The following is a 24,634-nucleotide window of genomic DNA, read 5'->3' on the forward strand; positions in this document are numbered from 1 at the left end:
TATCAGATTTTTCAAATGAAAGGACTTCTGTGTCCTTTTGTTGTATCTGCATCTTTTTTTTTCTTAGCACTTATTTTATGGCACAACAAGATGTTTCAGGATCAACTTGTATTTTCTTATGCCCAGACCTGGAATCAGGAGCCCTGGTTCTTTTAAGTGGTGGATGGTATTTAGAAACCAAGGTGTGGGTGCTAGGTTAATGTAGTGTTTTTAAAGTATAACATAAGATAGTAATATGTATATATATATATATATACACTAGCTTTTATTGTTTTGTATTTCTCTTCATCTTCAAAGAATATAACTAGATAGAGATTATGGAAAAGAAGGAATGAGTTGTGTCAGTATTGGTTATATCAGGCTTAACAAATAACAAGGTCTGAAAGCTAAATACCTTAGAGCAAAAAGCATTGATTTTTATTACCATACAATAAAAGTTTTAGAAATCTTTATAATTTTTTAGTATTTTATTATAGGGTTTAGTAAAGGTAAAGATTATTGGTTGCATTCTAGGATTGGTAAAAAGATTGGCCAAGCTACTTTTTTATCCAGTCATTTCTTAGCATCTAGGAAGAAAGAGTTGGAATTAGAATGGATTTGACCAGGGGATTCAGCAAATTTGGAACTAGATGAACTCTTTGGGGCAGGACAATTTCAGTATTTGGAGATATGAGAGTTGTTTGGATAGGTAGGTATCATACCAAGAAGTAGAGTAACTTAGTTGATGGTAGTGAATCTAGCAAGTAGTCCTGGTGACTGAACCATGAGAACTAGGATTTGGAATAGAACTTGGACTGGAAGACCAGTGGTAAACAAGGCAGCATTCAGTTCTATAGGATCTACTTTACCAGCCCATAGAGGCAAGGCCAGGGCTCAGACACAGTTTTATTAGACAGTGGAACCCTGAACCAGGGACTAGAGGAGAGGCTTGAGCATAAAGGTTATGAGAGCCCAATGTGATTATGAAGTATTGTATTAGTTAAGGTTCTGTAGAGAAACAGAATCAACAGGGAACACTCGCAAATATAAAATTTATAAAAGTGTCTCACGTGACCATGGGAACGCAGAGTCCAAAATCCTCAGGGCAGGCTGTGAAGCCAACAATTCCGATGGAGGGTCTGGACGAACTCTACAGGAGAGGCTTGCCAGCGCAAGCAGGAAGAGAGCCTGTTTCTTCTGAATCCTCCTTAAAAGGCTTCCAGTAATTAGATTAAGCATCACTCATTGCAGAAGACATTCCCTTTGGCTGATTACAAATGGAATCAGCTGTGTATACAGCTGACGTGATCATGATTTAATTCTATGAAATGTCCTCATTGCAACAGACAGGCCAGTACTTGCCCAATCAGACAAACACGTACCACCACTTGGCCAAGTTGACACAGGAACCTGACAATGACAAGTATGAATAGTGAAAAAGTGGGACCCCCGTTTTTGATGAACTGTGCTCTGAGTCCTTGGGCCATGGTTCTAAGAATATGTGAGTATGCAAATTATTCAGAATGCCAAAAGTAGAAATAAAGTAGTTCATGGTTACTCTGAGTTTTCCTTGGGGTATAGAGCCTGTTGCCACATTGAATCTACAGATGCAGTTTTAGAAACTACAAGTACTAAGATTGAGATGGTCTAGAAACATTAATCATTCTCTTCAAGATGATCTGATAATATCTTAGTAGCTCTTCAGAGCTTCTCATGATGACTCAGAAATTTAAGAGTGATCTATAGATTCTAAGCACTTTTTAATTTTCTTTGTGTTGTCTGATGTGGACATGCCTCTTGTCTGAATATGGGAAACACTGATTACTCAGTCAACTGGAGACAGGCAGGTAAGATCAGGACTATTCCTGCTGAATGGTGCCTTTGAGCCAAGAAAAATACTTATTTTGGAATCTGACTCTGCCAAGTATCAGTCACTCTAAAATTTCCATGGCACCCTTTCATTTTTTCAGTCGTTGCGTATACATATAGTTGTCAGTGATTTTCTTCTGGATGGGGGGATAGTGTTGCTCTATTAACACAGTTGATTCATCTTTCTCTATTGTTAAAATTTCTCGATGTTAAATTCTAATGTGGGAAATATTGATAGATGAACTCCCATAAGCAAACAGTTTTTGAGGTCCTCTGATTATATAGATTCTGAAACCCAAAAGTTTGAGGCCTGTGAGACTAGATTAACTAAGTAGATGGTGATAAATTTAAAGGGATAAAGAAGACTTGAGAAGGGGCAGGTTTTGTGGGTGGATGGGAGTTGGAGTCCTCCATTCAAATATAGATGTCAGATTGGCAGTTAGATATAGGAGTTGTAGCTCAGAGATCAGGGTATTGGAGTGGTGATAAAAATTTCATAGTAATCACATACGGATGGTATTTAATGCTATAAAACTGGATGGAATGACCTGAGGAGAGAATGTAGGTTTTTTTTAAAAAAGATATCTAGGAGCATTCTAAAATGTATAATTTAAATAGAAAAGGGAACTAGGAAAGAATAGCTATAATGTGAAAAAAGAACAGGACAATGTGGTATCAAAGTCAAAAGAGGAGAGTATTTCAGGGAAGTGGGGTAATCAGTAATGTTGAAAGTTCTTAGAAGTCAAATCAGAGAACCTTGGTGAGCATCCATGTCCACTCCTACGTGGATTATTAACTAGTATTCTTCATTGATCATCTTCATTGTGTTTGTGTCCCACTCTACTCTGTCACATTGTTAGAATGTCTTTCAAAAATAGGTAATTTCTGTCTCATCTGCTTAAAACCCAACAGCAACCTACCATCTAGATGAAGTGAATGTTACCATCTAGATGAAGTAAAAAAATCACAAAATCGTTTCTTTTTTCCCTTTTATGATTTGACATCTGTCTTTAGACTCATCTTCTATTACTAACCCTTCCACCCGCCAACACCTCCACCACCGACCAACTTTAAATTGAAACTCTTTATAAGATGCTGTGCTATTCTTTGGGGTATTTTGATGTGTTCCATCTTCCCAGAATTCCTCTCCTCCCTGTCTCATCTAAACCTCTTATTTCCTATTCATTATTTAAAACCCAATTCAGACAGTACCTCCTTTGGCAAGTTTTTTTTTTTTAATTGGAGATTGGCTGCCAATCTTGTTGGCAGTTTTTTTTTTTTGACATTTGACATTTTTTTGATGATAGTTTTTCTTATCATTGACATTGTACTTATTAACCTTAACAATCATCATTTGATTTTTCTTATGGCACACATGTATCTATTTATTAAATATTCATTCAACCAGTTATTCATCTAGCCACCTGTTTTGTGCCAAGCATTAACTAAACACTGGGATAAAGCCATGGAGAATACAAATAGCCATGGAGAACACAAATACCACTTGGAATTTATAATCTAGGAGACTATACAACTTTCATATATTTTATATATTAAAATGTATTATTGCTTCCTTTATGAAGGGATTAATAGAAAGAGAATATAAATATCATTGGTCTTTGAAGATACAATAAGTAAATGTATTAAAATCAACATGTAAATATTGACATTGAAATTATTCTGTAATAATATTAAGAATTCAGTGACACAGAACCATGTTATATATTATGCAAAGAAAATTTGTTGCTTTTTTTATCATACTATGCTTACATGAAATGTGAGAATTTTTTGCAGAAATTTATTTTTCAAGCAGAGGTTGTTTGACTTTCTGTCAGAGATATTGTAGAGGTGATTTCTCTGTTGTGCAGATCATTAAATTAAATCACATCTAAAGTTTCTTTGCCTTGGCTTCTTTCTTTTGTAATTTTATTTATTTAGACATTTTCACACATTAGTAGATATGGTGAAATCACTTTATTATGATCTAGCACAGAATTTCTCAAATTACTCTCCTGGGACCAGTTAAGTGATGAAATATTAAAAAATGTTAATATTTTTTACATTCAAAGCAAGCATTTGTAATTATCTTTTTAACTGTAGGGTAACTTGGGTTCTTTAGTATGCAAATATATGTTGGCTGTCTAAGAGATACATGTACAGCAAGTAATATTTCCCAGAGGTCTTTGACCAAGAGGCCTTTTTTTTTCGTGGAGTGTCTTACAAAACTATCTACAGCAGAACAGATGGGAAATACTCATTTTAATGAGTTGGATTTCACACTAAAAGGTGTTCTAATTCACTACAAGATCTCTTTTCCCTCCCTTCCTCCCATCCTTGAATCCAACACTATATGAAATTGAATCCAACAATACATATAAAAGATAATACATCGTGATCAGGTGGAATTCATTCCAAGAATACAAGGCTGGCTTAACATTTGAAAATAAATTAATGTAACTCAATATTATAACAAGCTAAAAAGAAAAAATCATAATCATCTTAGTAGATACAGAAAAAGCATTTGACAAAAATCTAACATTTGTTCTTTATAAAAGCTTTTAGCAAAGTAAGAACTTTATAAAAGGCATCTATGGAAAAACAAACAGCTTGCATACAATTAGTAGAAGACTGAATGCTTCCCTCCAAAGATTAGGAACATGGTAAGGATGTCTGCTCTACTATTTCTGTTTGTTGTATTGAGCATTCTAGCCATTATAACGTGGCAAGAATAAGAAGTAAAAGGCATGCAGATTAGAAAGGAAGAAGCAAAAGTATATTTATTCATGGGTGACCTATTTATCTATGTAGAAAATCTGTTGAAATCTTTAAAAAAAAGAATCATGAGAGGTATAAAGTGAGTTTATCAAATTTGCAGGCTAAAAATGAATATAAAAATCAATTATATTTTTGCACACTAACAAAACAATTAAAAACTGAAATTAAATAAACACTATATTAAGATTCTCTAAGGTAAAAGAACTGATGAGAGATATATAGAAATATTAATGAGATTTTTATAAGAATTGTCTCCCATAACTGTAGGTATGGGCAAGTCCTATTCTATAGGCAGGCTGCAAGCTCAGAACTATGATGAAGGTTTTCTCTGAATTCCCCAGGAGAAGCTTGTTGGCTGAAGTAGGAGGAGAAATTCTCTCTTATGTCTGCTGAAATCATCACTTCTCCTTTTAAAGCCTTCAACTGATTAGATGCGACTTCCCTCATTGTTGAAGGCAGTCTCCTCAGTTGATTGTAGATGCAATCAGCTGTAGGTGCAATCAACTTACTGATGACTTAAGTCCACGAAATGTCCTCACAGTAACAAGCAGGCCGTTGCTTCCTTGACCAGACAACTGGAAACCCAAACCTATCCAAGTTTACACATGGTCTTAACCATCACAAACACCATTTACGTAGCATTAAAAATTACAAAATACTTAGATATGAAAGACCAGTGTGCTGGAACTGAAGACCATTGCTGAAAGAAACTGAAGAAAACCTAAATAAATGATGTATACCATTTTCATGGGTCAGAAGACCTAGTGTTGTTTAGATGTCAGTTCCTTCCAAATTGACCTACAGTGTCAACGTAATACAAATCAAAATCTGACAGGGTTTTTAAACAGAAATTGACAAACTGATTCTAAAATTCATATTTAAAACATGTAATTAAGTAAATATCAAGACTATAATAAACCTACAGTAATTAATACAGTGTAATATGAGTGCTAGGGTAGACAAATAGGAGGAACAGTATAGAAGGTGTAGAGAGATATGCATGTACACACACGCATACACACCCAGAGTCACTTGATAGGTGGCAAAGATGACACAGCAGTACAATGGGAGAAAGGATAATCATTTTCATAAATATGAGGTCAGTTGGAAAAACAAATTAAATATTGACTTCATCTTATATACCAAAATAATTCCAGCTGACTTGAAAATTTCAACGCAAAAAGTAAAACAGTAAATCTTATAGGGGGTAATGTAAGAGAATTCAGAATAGGGAAAATTGATAAGTTGAATTACATTAAAGTTAGGAATTTCTATTTATCAATTCCTTGAAAGATATCATCAGGGAGGTTTTGAAAAGATAAGTTTCAGGGAGGAGAAAGGTATCTGTAATATGAATGACTCCTGTCCAGAATATTTTATTACTTTTTAAAGAGTATAAAGTCATGAAGAGGTATTTTAGTTTCTCCATTAGTTTTAGAGAAATTCTAGTTTTTTGATCCACATGGTTTCAGTTATAAAATTACACTTGTGAAAAATCTAAAAAAAGCTTGGACTTGTTTTAGAATCAGGAAAAGTAGTTTCTGGAGGACAGGGGCTATGTCTCTTTATATTTGAATGTTTTGAGATTTGTGAGGTGCCGGACATATAATTAATCTTCATACAATTAATGAGTGAATGTTTTATAATTACAAGCAAAGTATGTATAAAAGAGTAAACCTATCATGTGAAGATTGACCTTTTAAATCTAAACCAGGAATTGACAGCATCACAGATATACAGAACAAAATATTAGTAATTTTAGAATGTGAAGATGTGGTGCATCTTAGGGTGGAAAAACATTGAGCATGATTACAGGAAGCTTACCATGGCAATTATTTTCTCAGATAGGTTAAAGAGAAGCCTCTTTGATCTATAAGGGATAATGGGGAATGTTCTAGTTTGCTAAATACTGGAATGCAACACACCAGAAACGGATTGGCTTTTAATAAAAGGGGATTTATTTTGTTAGTTCTTCAGAGGAAAGACAGCTAACTTTCAATTGAGGTTATTTCTTACGTGGCAAGACCTGGCCTTACTCTCCAGGCCTCTGGGTTCCAACAGCTTCCCCCGGGGTGACTTCTTTCTGCATCTCCAAAGGCCTGGGCTGAGCTGAGTGCTGAGATGAGGTATGGTGAGCTGCTTGGGCGGTGCTATGTTGAGCTCTCTCATTTAAGCACCAGCCAATTAAATCAAACATCATTCATTGCAGCAGGCACATCTCCTAGCTGACTGCAGATGTAATCAGCAACAGATGAGGTTCACACATCATTGGCTCATGTCCATAGCAATAGATATAGGCACCTTCACCTGGCCAAGTTGACAACTGAATCTAACTACCACAGGGAAGATAGAATTTGATCTTGGGAAATAGATAGGAGGAATGTCTAAGCATATTTTTCTGCTTTGGAGATGTGGAATTGGTTTAGATTGAATATTTGACTGAATTAAACAGAGCATGGACTCAGCAGATGACAGATGTGAGAGTGCAGGGTATCTTAATTTTTGAACCATCAGATAAGTCTCTAGTATTTGAATGTAAGTGTCAGGCATATGATGAGCAACATGAATTGGTAATGGTTATTACATTATTTAAATTTCAACTTTACATGTTTGCAGAGTTCTGAAGTTCCTGTTGCTCTGGACAATGGATGAGCAATCACAAGGAATGCAAGGGCCACCTGTTCCTCAGTTCCAACCACAGGTAATTTATTCTAATTAGACTGGTATTATATATATAAATGAAATATGTGTGAGAAAGTAGAACATTTATAATTCCTTTAGAAAATAAAGTGGCCAAAAATAATTATGAATTTCCAAAATTTAGTAAGAATTTTTTATGCTTTAAAGTATCATTTTATAATACTTAATTCCCAAGTATAAACCTAAAAAAAACGAAAAAGGTCTCTTTAATTTTTAACTTTAATTGAAAAACCTGTAGGTTTTGTGTGTTAATATTAAGCTTCAGGATTAAAAAACAGATAAGTCCGCACAGGTTTTGAGAGTACCTACATTTTTTGTGCTTGCCTCTGCTTTGGCTCACTGATCCTGCCTTGCCCCAACTGCCTTCCATTGTTATTAATTTCCTCTCTCCCTTATTTCTCTTGTTATGTAGTTGCTAGTTTCTTATAACATCATATGAAGTAAAAAGAATTTTTCAACAAAAATGTACATACACTATTGAAATTTATTACTTAGCATCCTGCATTCAGTGTGAAAGCCTGTCATAAAGTTCAGTATAATGACATTTTAAAAATAACAAGTGCCCTTGCGTAGGGGCAGCACCTCTTTTTTGTTCCTGTTCATACAGACTGTATTTCCCAGCTTGGTGTTTGAGGCATTCTGTAATAAGGCTTAAATTTATTCTGTTAGCTTTTTTGTCCCAATTTTGCTTAGATCAGTGTATCTGAAACTGTTTGAGGAATTGATAGATGTGCTTTCAAATGAGTTCTATAGTCAAAATAGGTTTGTGAAACCTAGGGTAACAGTTACTTTATGGCAGTACTTCCTTAGAGCCTTTTCTATACTAATGTCATTGTCAGTTTCCAAGAAGGGGATATAGTATAAGGGCTTTCCAAACTTATTTGACTTTGGAACCCCCCTTTTAAAGAGCATTTATTGATTGTTCAAGAATCAGTGTTTTGTGAAGCATATCTTAGAAAAAAACTGTCTATAAAAAGAAATATTTTTTGCTTCTGTGCCTTTATTTTGCATCCTCCATCTTCCTCTCCAATATTTGAAATCCTGCTCATCCACCTAAATACTACCTCTACAATGAAGCTTCTTCTGAGTGTAATATATTTCCATGGAAACATTTCTGTGCATCTCATCTGATATTTCTGAAACTTTTGTATCATTTCTTTATTGGCTTTTTCCTTAACCCTCCTGAAAGCTTAAAACCCTTGAGGGAGAGGACTGTGTCTTGATTTTCTTGGTAGACCTGTGGAACTTCAGTACCTCACACATAGCAGGGGCTCAGTAAGAATATGGAATTGAAACAAACTAGGAACTCCTTAGGTTAAATTAATACAGTTTAAACTGCTTTTCTTCATTATACCTGTCTGTATTTGCTCTATTGAATAAAAAGACCCCTTAGCTTTAAGTAAGGACAATATTTTAATTTCTAAAAAACCTACCATCTATATTTTGTGTTATGGTCATAAATTATATTATCAAGATTATACTAAACAATGTGTATCTATCAGATAGAGGACTATCTTAATGTCAGTTTTACACACATACACACTATTGTTTCATATAATATTGATTCTAGTGATGATAGTAAAGAAGCATCTCTAAAAATCAGTTGTCTTGTGTTATGATTTTGAAATTCACAGTTTTGAACAATCCTGTGTTTCAAAGGGAAAAGATAAGCACTTTCATATTTGCCTCCTACTGACTCACCAACCAGGAAAGGTCAGAGAGGCAGTAGAAGGCAAAAATGAAAGTAATTGTTTTCCTACGAGACACTTGCTGCCACACAGTATAAATTTCAAGCCTATATAAGTGGTTATACATTTCTTTTCACACTGTTCCTTTCGTTTATGCCTTCTGCTGCTGCTCCCATGTGGATGAACCTCTTTCCCTGTTGGAAATAGGCTGGTGTCATCCCAGGTTCTAGCTGCCTTGGGGCAAGTGGGGAAAGGGAGAAGAATTTTTTTCCCCTTTCTTCATTCAGACTGATGGTGTGAATCAGTGAAAGAAAGATTACTTGACAAGAGCTTATAGACATTATTTCTTATTAAGTCTTTGAAGAATGTTACTGCTCTCAGTAGCATTATTTTAAAAGACTGGGAAAGGACAAAGTCCGCTCAGTGTTGACAGTCTTTTTTGTTCCACACCAGTGGCCTGAATAATGGGGATGATATGGCAACATGTGGATAGCCAAGTGACTTCTTTCACTTTTGTAATGCTGTGTGAGTCTGGGCATAAGCAAAACACTAAGGAAGTCAGCTTTCTAAGTGTCAAATATCAATTCCCTGTTATAATGATGAGTGATGTATATTCTTGACATATCCTTTTTTGTTCTTGTTCCAAGATAAATGGCCTAACCCCATAATACATAATATGTGGTCTCATTTTTAGCATAATATAATTTCCTTTTTTTTTAAGTTTTAGAATGTGAGATTTATGTATCTTTATTAATGGGTTTTTTGTTTGTTTGCTTGCTTTACTGTCATTCTGTTGAACTTAGTGAAAAAACTTTCTATCAGCTTTCCCTCCCTCTTCTCCGCCCTCCCCCTTTCTTTTCTTCCACTAAAATCTAAAAGCTACTGGAATGATATTTTGAGTAGATCCCCATATTATTTTCATTACTTGGACTCTTTCTCATGGAACAATGGATTTGGCTTAGTTTTTTTTTAACACATTGCATAAAGGTGGTGACAGAGAAATAGTAAAATATTTAATTTTTACTATGAGACTAATTTTAAGCAAAGGAAACCTAATGAACATTTGTGAGTATTTCGATTTATGGCCATTGAATGAAGAGGGCTGTGGTATAGTCACTTTTTTGTTATAAAGTCAAATATAAAACAGTTATAATCAGAGGTGCAATTCTAAACATTTCTTAGAGTGAATAAAGAGAGGAGGAATTTTAACTGTAATAACCATCAGAGGCTTAGATTATTTTTTTTTAAAGTGAAGGTAATTAATATGATATTTTTGCCTTTTGTGAAAGAGAGAAGGCATCCCAGATCTGAAGGTAGAAAAATAGACATTCCTTTTTTTTTACAGCTTGCAAGTTATGAAAATCTTGTCCTGGAGCCTTCCAACCCAACCAGTAAGGTAGACTGAACATTTTAAGCTTTGATAATATAAACTACCTACTTGTTTTTGTGCCTTTGTGAAGTAAGTGTGAAGAGATGAAGTGGAGATGTTTACATCGTAACTTTTTCATAGTACTAATCAGGGTGCAGTTTAAGCCAGAGAAAAGGCTGTCCCCAGTGAACTCTACTGAGTGGGTATTTCTTTTGTACACTATTACCATATTATCTTCCTCGCTCTGTAGCTTTTCTTACAGAGTTACTTTCTTTGTGAAATAAGACTCAGCAGGCCTGCCTCTCTCGCTCTCTCTTTTTTTTTTTAAATAACTTGTTTATTGTATAATATAACATATATTCAAAGCAAAGAAATAAAAAAGCATAGTTTTCAAAGCACTTTTCAGCACGTAGTTACAGGACAGGTCCCAGAGTTTGTCATGGGCTACCATATGATCCACTCAGATTTTTCCTTCTAGCTGCTGTAGAATATAGGAGACTAGAAGGCATAAATATTTTTTTCACCATCACAATAGACTTTTTTTCTTTTTTTGTGAAAAATAACATATATGCAATAAAGCAATAAATTTCAAAGCACAACACCATAATTAGTGTTTGAACATATTTCAGAGTTTGACATGGGTTATAATTTCACAATTAGATTTTTACTTCTAACTAAGATACTGGAGACTAAAAGAGATAACAATTTAATGATTCAGCAGTCATATTCATTTGTTAAATCCTATCTTCTCTGTATGACTCCACCATCACCTTTGATATTTCTATCCCTCTCTTTAGTGGTGTTTGGGTTATGGCCATTTTAACTTTTTTATGTTGGAAAGGTCTGTCAATAATATGGTGTAGGGGGATGGAACTAGCTCATGTTCTGAAGAGGCTGGGCCCTCTAGGTTTCAGGACTTATCTGGTCCAGGGACCTATCTGGAGGTTGTAGGTTTCTGGAAAGTTATACAGTGCATGGAACCCTTGTGGATTCTTACATATTGCCCTAGATGTTCTTTAGGATTGGCTGGAATTGTTTTGGTTCGGGTTAGGCAGGTTGTGATAGGTAGTATTGTCTAACTATGTCTAACTACTCCATAGTAGCCTCTCAACTCTCTTTGAACTCTGTCTGCCACTGGTACTTATTAGTTATATTCTTTTCCCCCTTTTGGTCAGGATGAAATTGTGGATCCCATTGTGCTAGGGTCTGATTCATCCTTGAGTGTCATTTCCCACACTGCCAGAGAGACTTTCACCCGTGGTTGTCATGTCCCATGTAGGGGGGAGGGCAATGATTTCACTTGCAGAGTTGGGCTTAGAGAGAGTGAAGCCACATCTGAGCAACAAAAGAGGTCCTCCAGAAGTAACTCTTAGGCATACCTATAGGTAGGCTAAGCTTCTCTGCTACCTACATATGCTTCACAAAGTGTGCTTCAAGATCAAGGGCATATAGGCCTGCCTCTCTTGATAAACTGATTTTGTTAAAGCACTTGTCATATAGCATTGAATAGAGCTTCTATATTGGGAGGTCTTTATAGGGCTTAAGATGTTAAGTTCTCCTTTTAACACTTCACCTCATTGAATAACTTTATTGGTAGGTAGAGGAGAATGAACAGTATCTGTTTAGGGAAAGGACACCTTTGCTGTATTTTAAATTTATGGCCATGAACTCAGGTAAACCCTAATGTTACATGGCAGTCATAGCCATTAATTCAGCAATCATAGTCCATTAACTCTCCGTTTTTCTCAGTGATTTTTCCATATTTTATCTCTCTTGAGTCCCCAGCACATCGTCCCCCATCCTCACTTAGCTTATGCACTTGCTTCCTATTTCACTGAGAAAACTTAAGCAATCAGAAGAGAACTTTTCACAGACTTTTCCCATGATGTCCTCCTCCCAGAATCTAGACTCATATAGTTTTTTTTGCATTAAAAAAAATTTATTTATTAATTAAGAAGCAAAATAAAACATCAACATACATAATCAGTAATTCACCATATTGTCACTTAGTTGCATATCATTTCTTAGAACATTTGCATTAATTCAGAAAAAGAAATAAAAAGACAATAGAAACAGAAATAAAATGAACACAGGAAAGAAAAAGAAAAAAAAGAAAAGATTATACCTACCATACCCCTTACCCCTCGCTTTCATTGATCACTAGCATTTCAAACTAAATTTATTTTAGCATTTGTTCCCCCTATTATTTATTTTTATTCCATATGTTCTACTCCTTTGTTGACAACATAGATAAAAGGAGCATCAGACACAAGGTTTTCACAATCACACAGTCACATTGTGACAGCTGTATCATTATTCAATCATCCTCAAAAAACATGGCGACTGGAACACAGCTCTACGTTTTCAGGCAGTTCCCTCCAGCCTCTCCATTACATCTTGAATAACAAGATGATATCTACTTGATGCATAAGAATAACCTCCAGGATAACCTCTGGACTCTGTTTGGAATCTCTCAGCCATTGACACTTTGTCTCATTTCCCTCTTCCCCCTTTTGGTCGAGAAGGCTTTTTCAATCCCTTGATGCTAAGTCTTAGCTCATTCTAGCGTTTTTCTCAATCCCTTGATGCTGAGTCTCAGCTCATTCCAAGATCTCTGTCCCATGTTGCCAGGAAGGTCCACACCCATGGGAGTCATGTCCCACGTAGAGAGCGGTAGGGTGGTGAGAATGCTTGTTGTGTTGGCTGGAGAGGGAGGCCACATCTGAGCAACAAAAGAGGCTCTCTTGGGGGTGACTCTTACCTCTAATTTTAAGTAGACTTGACCTATCCTTTGCTGGGTTAAGTTTCATATGAACAAACGCCAAGACTGGGGGCTCAGCCTATAGCTTTGGTTGTCCACATTGCTTGTGAGAATATCAAGAATTCAACTTGGGGAAGTTGAATTTCTCCCTGTTCTCACCATTCTCTGAAGTGGGCTTTGCAGATACTTTTCCACTCACTGATCGAATCACTCTGGGATTCATTGGGGCATCACTCTGGACAAACCAGCAAAATCTCATGCCCTACCTGAGATTCCAAGTACTTATGGCATTCAATCAAACTGTCTACATAAGTTATATTAGGAAATGCACTAGTCAACATATAAATTTTCTAACAAATAAACATTTTTTGCTTTAGTCTCACACATAAGGTGACTTTAAAATATTAATTACCATCTATTTTCAGCACCCTACAATAATGACATTCCTTTGTTCTTTAGACTCATATAGTTTTCCTTTCTGTTATCAAATGAATTTACATCTTTAAGGCCAACCATCCATGTTCACTAGATCGTGTCTCCATTGCCTCTCAGTGTAGCTCCTTCTACTGGGTCCTTCCCATCAGTATATTAATATGATGGGAACACATAAACACACACACACACACACACAGCTCTTGAAGTCACTTTTCCCTCTAGCTGTTAACTATTTCTCTGCTCCCTTTTACAGCAAAATTTCTAGAAAGAGTTATCTGTACTTCCATTTCTCATTTCTCCTTTCACTGTCTTAAACCTACTCCAGTTAGAACTTTCTCCCCTGCTATGCTACCTAAAGTGTACTTGTCAAGATTCCTAGTTATCTCATGTTGTTCATTCCAGTGGTCAGTTTTCAAACCTCAACTTTGTCTTATCAGCTGTATTTGATAGTTTATTATATTCTCCTCTTTGAAATATATTCTTCACTTGGTTTCCAGGAATATGTTTTTTTTCTCCTCTTTGTGGTCCCTTCTTTGCTGGTTTCACCTTGCTTCCTGGACCTCTTAACAATGGACCAAGGCATCTTCTCCATCTATATCCCTTGATGATCTCTTTCAGTCTTGTGATTCTAAATATGATCTATATGCTGGTAACTCTCAAATTTGTATCTCAACCTGGACTTCTGCCCTGAATTCTGGATTCATATATCCAGTTATCTACTTGACATCATAGTTGCCTATGTAATAGGTGTCTCAAGCTTAGCATTCCTGAAACTGAACTCTAAATATTCTTTCCAAAACTTTTCTGTGTATAGTTTTCTGTTTCAGTTAATGGCAAATCCTTCCAGTTGCTCAGGCTAAGAATTTTAGAGCCATCATTTCCTTCTTTCCATCACTCTCATTGTATATTTAATCTGTTAGCAGATTTCATAGGCTCTATCTTTAAAATATTCTGAGAATTGAAACATTTCTTACATTTTCCACTGTTACCACTCTGGTCAATGTTCCTTTCGTTTCCCACCTCCCTATTGTGGTAGCTTCCCAGTTGATCTGTTTACTTCCACCCTTGTCCCCCTTTGGTCTGTTCCCAACTCATAAGTTAGAGATCTTTATAAAACTTTAGTCAAATCATGTCTTTTCTCTGGTTTCCTATTGATCTGTTCATTTATCTTCTTCAAGTATATATTTAAATATCATTTTTCAGTAAGGCTTTCTTTCATCATTTAATGAAAATTGAAATACCCCAACCACCCAGTCTGCCATTCTTGCCATATTTTTCTCCATATTATTTAGCACCTAAGCATTTTTTATTTGGTTTATTATCTTTCTTTTTTAGCTAGAGTATAAGATGTATCCCTAGCCCCCAAAATGATAGTAGAAGCACATAGTAGTCAATTCAATAAATATTTTTTGAATGAATACAATTTTGTTTTAAATCAGTCCATTCTTTTTCTTTTCAAGCACCACCTCTTAAATATAGAAATTTATAAATATCTCCAGAATTTCTCATTCATCACACATGTAGCTACCTACATCCTCCATTTTTTACTGAAACCCCACCCCCCCAATCCCTTGCTTTAACTGAAAGAAGACCCTTTCTCCTGAGGATATTGCTTCCACTCTAAACCCTCTCAGTTGGAAGTTCCTTATTCTTTCTTATCCATTTACCATAAGGTCAGGAGTCAGGAATTTGGAACAGCAATCTTCTCTGTCCACAGTGCCTCTTCTAGCCTACTACTTCCCATTTTTCATGGACAAAAAACAAAGAGAAAACAAAACCAAAGCTGCTCCTTTGAGGCTCATGCCATCCAATGAAAGGACCTTTCACATTCCTTTTTGGTGTTATCTTCTAATCTCCTGTTTCCTCCCATATTAGTTGAAAACTTGACCACCTGGTCTACTCTCTTGCTTTCTAAACCATGCTACCTTCTGGTCTACTCTCTTGCTTTCTAAACCATGCTACCTTTTTCCTGAGTATGAATACTATGCTACTACAGGTAGCTCCCAATTTTTAACCTCTTATGGTATATTTGCCTTATGCTAAGCATTTTGAATTGTCTCATTTAATCCTAACAGAATCCATGTGAGACATTATTTTCACATTTTACAGATGAGTTTTTGTGGCTCAGACTAATTAACTAACTTGCTCCTGGTCACATAGCTAGTAAATGACAGAGCTGGGATTTCACCTAGGCCTCTCTGACTGTAAGGTAGTCACACTTTAGCTTTCACAGAGAAATGTTTTCATATCTTGCCTGATTAGTCTGATCTTTTCAACCACCACAATTTTTGATATTTTTATAGGGACCTCAAACTCTCAGTCATTAAGGTGAAGTTTATTATATTCTGTCCAATTGTCTATTACCATCACCCATCTAGCTGCTCAAGCTACAAACCAAGGAATCTCATACCTCATGTTTAGACCATTTTTTACATTTTCTTCATTTTACCCTCTGTTTTAGTTTCTTTGCTGTTCAAGCAAATACCATGCAATGGTTCAATTTCAACAGTGGGAATTTAATAGCTTACAGTTTTGAGAATAGGAAAAAGTCCAAATCAAGGCATTATCAAAATGATGCTTTCTTCCCAAATATTGATGTTCTGAGGCTGGCTGCTGGTGATCCTTGGTCCTGGGATCCTCTTTCACAAGGCAGTGCACATGGCAGATCCTCCTGCTCTTTCCCTTCTTTTCCAGGTTCAGTTGACCTTCAGCTTCTTGTTTTCTGTGACTTTCTCCTTTTATGAAAGTCATTCTGTCTATAAAGGACTCCAGTAATAGGATTAAGACCCATCCTGATTGATTGAACCATATATTAACCAAGTAACCTCATCAAAAAGGCCCTATTTGCATATGTGTTCACACTCACAATGGGTTAAAAACATGTTTTTCTGGGGTACATGCAACTCCAAACTATCACACTTTCTAAATAGCTATTGATTCAGCTAATTTTCTATATCCTGACTTCTACCACCTTAATTTAGATTATGATTACCTCATCTAGATCATTACAGCAGCTTTGTAAGTAACCTCCTTATGTCTTGTTTTATCATTTCTAGTCCATTCTCTATATTGCAATGAGTCATCTTTCTAAACTCTACATTTTATCTCTCTCCTTAAAACTTAGGTTCTTATTTCTCTTAGTTGGAATGCCATATTTCTTTATATGTCTTAAAAGGCCTTGCATCATCTGATCCCTTTTTACTTCTTCAGCTGCATTTTGTGCCTTTCACTATTTTGGACTCTGAGATTCAGCTAAGTATTGATTATATATGTTGTCTTTCATTTCCAAATATAAGGTGCTAAGACCATGTTCTCTGTTGGTGTTCATGAGGATTTTGTCACCATTGGAACATAATCAGCATAAAGGCTCATTATAATGTAATTTTACTTACAAAAGTGGTTTTATGATAGAGACTGTAAGGAAAATATTATAGTAGAGGAAATATATCATTTTGAACATAGCAAAAGATTATTTTGAGAAAATTATTATTCATGCTTCCTTGCACTCATATGCTTCTAATAAGTAAGAATATACTATACCATTATTACAGTGTTGACTTTTATATCATATTTTATATCAATAAGTACTTGATAATGGGTATTCAACTAATTGTTGACTGAATGAATTAATCTCTAAATGAAAGTTAATTTTATTTGACTCTTCACTAGCTAAATATTCATTAAATGAGTCCACCCTTATGTTACTAATATTATGTAGCTTTCAGTTACTTAAGAGTTATTTTAAGATGAACCTGTGTGGAAATATAGAAAATCAAGAATGCTGTCAAATTATAACCGCCTTTGAATTACCTATGGATTTAGATTGATTATTTGTAGCTACATATTTAGGAGTAACAGCTCTCAAATTTTAAATAAAATACATTGAGAAATTTAGATGATTTTAAAAAGAGTTCTTTTGTCTACTCTTGGAGATTTCTCATTGAACAGTTTGTTCAGAGTAATGTGGGCAAAGATGAGGCTACCATTAATCAAAATAGTTTTCCAGTTTTATTGGAACACACAGCCACTGTGTTTAGTGCCCCAAATATAGTTTTTAATAATCACAATGATGATAATCTTTCTATTTTTGAGGGTGAATTTGATATTTGGAAATACTTCAAAATCCTTTGGAGCCAGCTATTTACTTATGAATAAGGTAATTAGTAAACTATTTACTTATGAATAAGGTAATTAGTTATTCTTGGTATGCTCTTTTTGGCCAAATGAGATATGTTCTTATATAAGAATGATATTTTTTATATGGTTCATAAACTAACTCAGAGTAAAATTTTAAAGGAGGATTTTCAAACGTATTTTCAGTAGTGGAAACCTTGTAGAAATAAGTACACAGCTTCCCAGCTGAAATCCCAACTCTGTTATTTACGAGCCACGTGACCAGGAGCAAGTTAGTTAATGTAGCTACATTAACTAACTAGCTGTTTTGAAGAGGAACATTGAATACGTCTCTTTTAATATGTTTGTTAGAAGCCAATCATATTACTTAACATTTAGGACAGACACCTTTATAGTTTATACTTGTGATCTTTCGTGTGATTATGGTTATGTTTCACCTAGCACACTCATTAAAAATATTTGGACAAATATTCCTTCTTCTTTCCCAGCCATATTTATATAGAACAAATCTAGTCATATCATATTTTTTTTCTCTCTTTACTGGTTTCTCATTCAGTGTAGGAATTCAGTGCAAGAATGGAGAAATAGGAGTTTATGGAAGAGTTATAATAGGGTATCCAATAGGGGATGAAGGGGAGTTCCTGGGACATTAACTTTCAGAGTGAATAAATAGGGAAGAGAAAGGAGGGATTACCATGACCTTAAGAAATACTGTGTGCATATAACTTCTTGCACTCACCTCACTGATAGTGCGTTGTTGTTAGTCAGCTATTTTTCCACTTGACAAAGAACACTGTTCATGATATTTTAGAGGATTCAATGGAAAAAAATATCACTATATACTTCTCTTTGGTGATGTGAACTGATAAAATTGTTGATAATAACATGATGTCTTCACATCCTTTCCATTTTCTCATGCCTTTTACTAGAAAGTCTATACACTTCATTATTATTAAAGTCCTGTGACATTACTGAACATTCATAGAATTATGTACAGATTCCCTACATGAGTTTCAATCTACAAAACAAAAAAAAGTATGATTCCCCTTTGCTCTGCCCATTCAACCCTATTGATTTTTTTTTTTTTTTGTATGCTGTATGGTGGGGTCACATTTCATTCTTTTCCCATGTGAGTATCCCGTTATTGATGCACAATTTGTTGAGTTTTTGTTTGTTTTTGTTAGTTTGTTTTGTTTGTTTTTGGGAAGTGCTTGGGCTGGGAATGGAACCTGCATCTCCCACAGGGCAGGTGAGAATTCTTCCCCTGAACTATCCTCACATGCCCCTATTGATCTTTTTATTAGCTTAAAAAATGCACTGCATAATTACTCAGGTTGGTTAAGTGTAACATGGGAGCAACAGTCATTATGTGACGAAGGCATTCCACACACTATTATTATGCATGACTACATCTGATATCTTCTCAATTTGTACATGTCCACTTGCCATAGATTTTTGGTTTTATGTACAGTAAAGTGTTATGTACAGATAATACAGTATTTTCTGCTGTTTGTACATCTTTTTATGCTTATAACCAGTTTAGTGTTATATACCTGGTAGGAATGAGTGATTCACTTCTTTCTACTTGCGTTTGTCTTTCATAACATCAAATCTCCAAAATCTTAGTACTGACAATGAATATACTTTGTTGTCAGGAAAATATTTTGTGATTCTTTGTGTTAAGAATTGAAAATAATATTTAATTTACAGTCATTTATTAAACAATCCCTCTTATTGAGTTGGTGATTTCACTAGAAGGTAAAGTGGCTGTTGTTCATCAGTTTTCCTCAGTATATTAGCAAATGATATGCCCATCATCTAGGCCTCATTTGTTTATTGGGAAAGTGAACAATCATTTGACTGATTTTGAAGTCTAAGTGGGCAAAAGAGACTTTCACTTTTCAGTAATGTTGTGAAAATATGCAACATGTCTTTTATGGTTGCTTGCTATAAGTGGATTTACCTCTGTGATGACACATTGTTGTAACTGGCAAGACAGGTTAGAAAGTGATTTGAAATGGGCTACTAAATAGAAAACCTTATCTCTGAAATGAACTATGTTTTAGAGTAAGGAGCCTATCTTGTGTTAAAGAAAAGAAGATTTTATGTACATTTTAATGACCTTTAATAATTGAAATAGTAGAAATAGGATAATTAAATAAGGAACTGTGAACAATCTACAACCTATGACAAGCTCTATTATGAGCAGGAGTAAGAGAATGTAGCATTTATTTTTATCCAGAGCAGAGAAAATGATAATCTGACACCTGGATACTGCCAAGTGATCACAATGAAAACATTGATCTTCTCCACATTTGAATGTCATGGAATGTTTAGCAGTTAAGATAACTTTTCAATAGGGTTTTAAAGGATGAGTATGCTTACCAGGTCAAGGTGAAAGGGTCTTCCCGACAGAGGAAGTAGCATATATGAAGGATAGACGATCGAGAGAACATGGCTTATTTTAGTCATCCCATATTGTTGGAGAATAAGGTATTTATCAGGTTAAGAATGATCAGGCATGAAACTGCAGAGCACTTTTTAAATATGGCTTAGAGTTGGACTTTCACCATGTATCATTATAGGAAGAACTGTCTAGCAACAGAATGGAGAATGAATTGGAGAAGGGCAGTCTTGAGGTATGGAAGCCATTTATTTCACAGACAACAGATAATACTGGCCTAGACTAAGGCTTTGCTAGTGAAGAGGAGAGAACAAATTTGAAGAGTATTTTGAAGGGACATTTGATAAAGCTTGGGGCCCAAATATGGAGGCAAGTAAAGATGAGAAAATGAACAATGGTAGCATTAGAAAATGGAGAAGGAAGAATAATTTTAGCAGAAAAGATAATATGTTCAGTGTTGAACTTGTTGAGATCATAGTTCCAGTTGAAATCCAGCTTGGCAGAAGGGACTGAATCAGAGTGAAAAATTTATAGTCATTAACATTATCATGATGAATTGGATTCCCAGAGTGAGTAACTAAAGTGAGGAAAGAAAGATGAGGATAGTACCTGTGCTGGTTTGAAAGGATGTATGCCCCTAGAAAAACCATGTTTTAATCAAAATCCCATATCATAAAGGTAGAATAATCCCTATTCAATACTGTATGTTTGAAACTGTAATCAGATCATCTCCCTGGATGATGTGATTTAGTCAAGAGTGGCTGTTAAACTGGATTAGGTGATGACATGCCTCCACCCATTTCGGTGGGTCTTGATTGGTTTATTGGAGTTCTGTAAAAGAAGAAATGTTTTGGAGAATGGGAGATGCAGAGAAAGCAGAGAATGCTGTAGCACCATGAAGCAGAGTCCACCAGCCAGTGACTTTTGGAAATGAAGAAGGAAAACGCCTCCCAGGGATCTTCATGAAACCAGAAGCCAGCAGAGAAAGCTAGCAGATGATGCCGTGTTTGCCACGTGCCCTTCCAGCTGAAAGAGAAGCCCTGACTGTGTCTGCCATGTGCCTTCTCACTTGAGAGAGAAACCCTGAACTTCAGTGGCCTTCTTGAACCAAGGTATCTTTCCCTGGATGGATGCCTTAGATTGGACAGTTCTATAGACTTGTTTTGATGAGGACATCTTCTGGCCTTAGAACTGTAAACTTACAACTCATTAAATTCCCCCTTTTAAAAGCCATTCTGTTTCTAGTATATTGAATTCCAGCAGCTAGCAAACTAAAACAGTACCCTTGGAATGCCAGCATTTAGGGGGATTGAATAGTTTGAGCAGCTTGCAGGAAACAGAAGGATAGCTGTTTAGTATGGTGGTTTAGAGCTTAAACTCTGAAGTCAGCTTGCCTGGGATCAATTCTTGGTTCCCCCACTTATTAGCAATGTGGTGGAGGGCAAGTTTTTTGACTTCTGTAAGCCTCGGTTTTCTTATCAGTAAATGAAAAGAATAATAGTTCTAACTTCAGAAAATTGCCCTAAAGCTTCTAGCATGCTGCTTAGTACATAGTTTGTAGTCGTTAAATGTTAGTGATGATGATAATAGTAAGGATGACAATGATGTTGGCAAGAATATCTTACCAGTATTCATCTTTCCTACAAATTTCTCTACCCATTGCTTTATTCTGTTACATTATATTGTTTATTACATTGTTTATTACTTACCTTCTGCTCAAACTGCATCTATTTTAGCCTGTTTATCCCAGTAAATGGCATCGTAATCTGTCCAGATGTTTAAGCTCAAAATCTCTGTTGTCCTTAATTTCTCTCTGTTCCTCACACCCATGTTCAATTTACCAGTGAGTCCCTTGACTCTACCTCCAGATCATATCCTAATTCTGTCTACTTCTATTTAACTTCTCAAGCCCACTACTTTGTAGTAGCCTCCTGCCTAGTCTCCCTGTTTCTACTCTGATGCTACCCATCGTCCTCCCCACTTCTTCTCCCCCCAGCATCATGACTTATCTTTATAAAATGCATATCAGGGTGGGCAGTGGTGGCTGAGTGGCAGAGTTCTCACCTGCCATACCAGAGACCCAGGTGCCCATGTTAAAAACAACAACAAAATGCATATCAGAGCACAGTACAGTACTTCCCTGCTTAAAATGCAGACCACCTACTCTTGCTTTAAAAATTCTGTATGTGATCATCAGTGCTTACCTCTGTAGTCTCACTCCTCATCACTGTCCACTAGGCCATCATACTCAAGCACAGTATCTTTTTGCTGTTCCTTGAATGCATCCAGCACATTCCTTCCTTAAGACATTTTCTCCAACTCTTCTTTCTGCTCTTTCCTTTCCTTTTTGTCTTTTAATCTCAGTGAGTGTAACTACAAACTCCTCAGCGAGGTCATCCTTAAATTAATTGTCCACTCATTCTCTAACATATCACCATATTTTAATTCTCTTCATAGTAATTAAATATGCAGAAGAAATATTTGATACCATTATGTATTTGTTGTCATTTAACCATGTGTTTGTTTGTTGTTTCTCTCCCCATCTCTTCTACTAAAATGTAGGCTCCATGAGAGCAGATCCTTCTCTGTCTTTATTTTCTATTATGTATCAACTAATACTCTATGGTGTCTGGCATATGATAAGAGTCTCAAATAATACTTGTTGGAATAAATTTTAAAAACTATTTTCTCTCTCTTTCTCTTTGTCTTACTCTGTTGATAAGAGGCTTTTTCTCTTCATGTTTAATTTTTTGAGGTATAGCTGGTTGAGATGGGAGTGTCTTTGCCATTAACTAATTATCCTGCACACAATAAACTGGGAGAGATAATCAGTATTTTTGGTTATATCGTTTGAATGTTGTAATCATTTTGCTGATTAATTAATGATGATATAATGCTATAAGCATCATGGTCTAATAAATGTTTAGTTAGATAATTGATTATATGTGGTCACTCATTTTTCTTATGTTGTAGTGAATTTTCTCCTTTGTTTGATAAAAAGCCTTTTATAATAATGAATAATTAATTGCTTATATTGTTCAAACTGATATAAGCCTCCAACGCATAGGTATCTTTAGGAATAGGTTAGTTTGAAATATTACAAGAAATTTTAGGGAGATAATTCTTCCAATGGGGAACACAAATTATTAGGTCTTACTTGAATATGTGCTATATATATTTTTTGGTTTCCAGTGAGAGCCTGTAGAAAGGAATATGTGATAGAGTTGTGTTTGTAAAAAAGGTATTCTAGTTTTTAAACAGTTTGGAGGTAAGTGAAATCTATAAGAGATAAAAGATCATAGCATGAACTTTATTGCTAAATAAAATGTAAAGGAATTTTGAAGTTGTGTTTTTTTTTTTTAATTCAGAGAATGTCAACAATATCAATATAAAATTTAAAGTAATTGTTAATTTAAGGAAGTGGTAACATGAACATCACCACTAAGAACTGAATTTTCAGTAATAACAAAAGCCTTATTAGCAGTGTTAAATACTGTAATTAATACTGGTTTGTATGTTAGATCATTGATAATAATACCCCCAGGAATTATCAGGACATAATTTTGCTCTCTGGGGAATCTATTGAGTCCATTCTGTGACTTTTCTAATTTCCCCAGAGAGAATTCTCATTACAGCAGTGTCCTGAATTATTATTTTGCTCAGTACATGTTCTTGCCTCCAAATCTGAAACAAATTAATCAGTTTAGTTCTAGGAAATTATTAATTGTTTAAAAAGCCTTTCTCTGTGAGAATAAGAGCCAGTGGCACAATGGAATGGATTTTATTTCAAAATATTTGTGTGAAGGAAGCAGTAAATATAGACTGATATGTAGAAGGAAATCCCAATTAGCAAGATCTGGGATTCTGTGATTAGAGTGCATTCAGATCAAGAAGAGATCTATGAATAAGAATACAGAACATACAGAACATTATATAAAGTTTCATTTACTCTTAGAATTTGGTTTCTTAGTTGACAGTGTGATTTTGGAAACTTATTTTATGTTTCTGATATTTCAGAATGCTTTTATACTATGGCTTTCTAGCACATAGATTTAGATATCCCAAGGGTCTAAATATAATTTAACATGAAATTATGTTATAATTGCTTCCATGATCAGTTTTAAATATGCTTTTTAAGTCAGGAGTTCTGTGTGTCTTACATAGTTTATTAAGAAATAAAGTAATGTTAGAAAATAACTTATCTAAGCTTATAGTTATGTTATCCATGTTAGTTATATTTTAAAATGTTTTCAAACCTGCCTCTGTTTGAGAATAATTATATGGGATAGAATAGTCTTCATTTAGGAATTTTAGAAGGCGCCGTGTGCTGAATTTCTGTCACATAAAGCAGTGTCAAACTTGTAGGATTTATGGGCCTTGGAGTAAACTCTACATTTGCCTGATTTTTAACTTTATTTTAAGCATGTTCCAAGCAGGTGATGTAACTGCAACCAAACATGGCTTTGTGTATTAAATGTCCCTCTATTAAGTATTAAAAGAACTTTGAAATAATTATCATT

The 24,634-nt window shown here is 35.1% G+C and overlaps 1 protein-coding gene across 9 annotated transcripts in view; it reads left to right on the forward strand.

Annotated features, from left to right (window-relative positions):
* Positions 1-24,634, forward strand: part of NEK7 (NIMA related kinase 7) — a 149,387-nt gene that overhangs the window by 48,618 nt on the left and 76,135 nt on the right. For 2 of the 9 annotated variants that reach the window (XM_077157326.1, XM_077157327.1), the window contains exons 2-5: positions 4,404-4,508; positions 7,240-7,324; positions 10,357-10,407; positions 17,669-17,732. In XM_077157326.1, coding sequence (XP_077013441.1) covers positions 7,272-7,324; positions 10,357-10,407; positions 17,669-17,732 — 168 coding nt within the window. In that variant the 5' untranslated portion in view covers positions 4,404-4,508; positions 7,240-7,271. Of the gene's footprint in view, positions 1-4,403; positions 4,509-7,239; positions 7,325-10,356; positions 10,408-17,668; positions 17,733-18,877; positions 21,227-24,634 lie in introns of those variants that run through there. The other 7 variants (XM_077157325.1, XM_077157330.1, XM_077157329.1 and 4 more) reach the window with 7 other exon arrangements.

The sequence above is a fragment of the Tamandua tetradactyla genome, chromosome 4, assembly GCF_023851605.1.
Source record: "Tamandua tetradactyla isolate mTamTet1 chromosome 4, mTamTet1.pri, whole genome shotgun sequence".
Classification (NCBI taxonomy): Eukaryota; Metazoa; Chordata; class Mammalia; order Pilosa; family Myrmecophagidae; genus Tamandua; species Tamandua tetradactyla.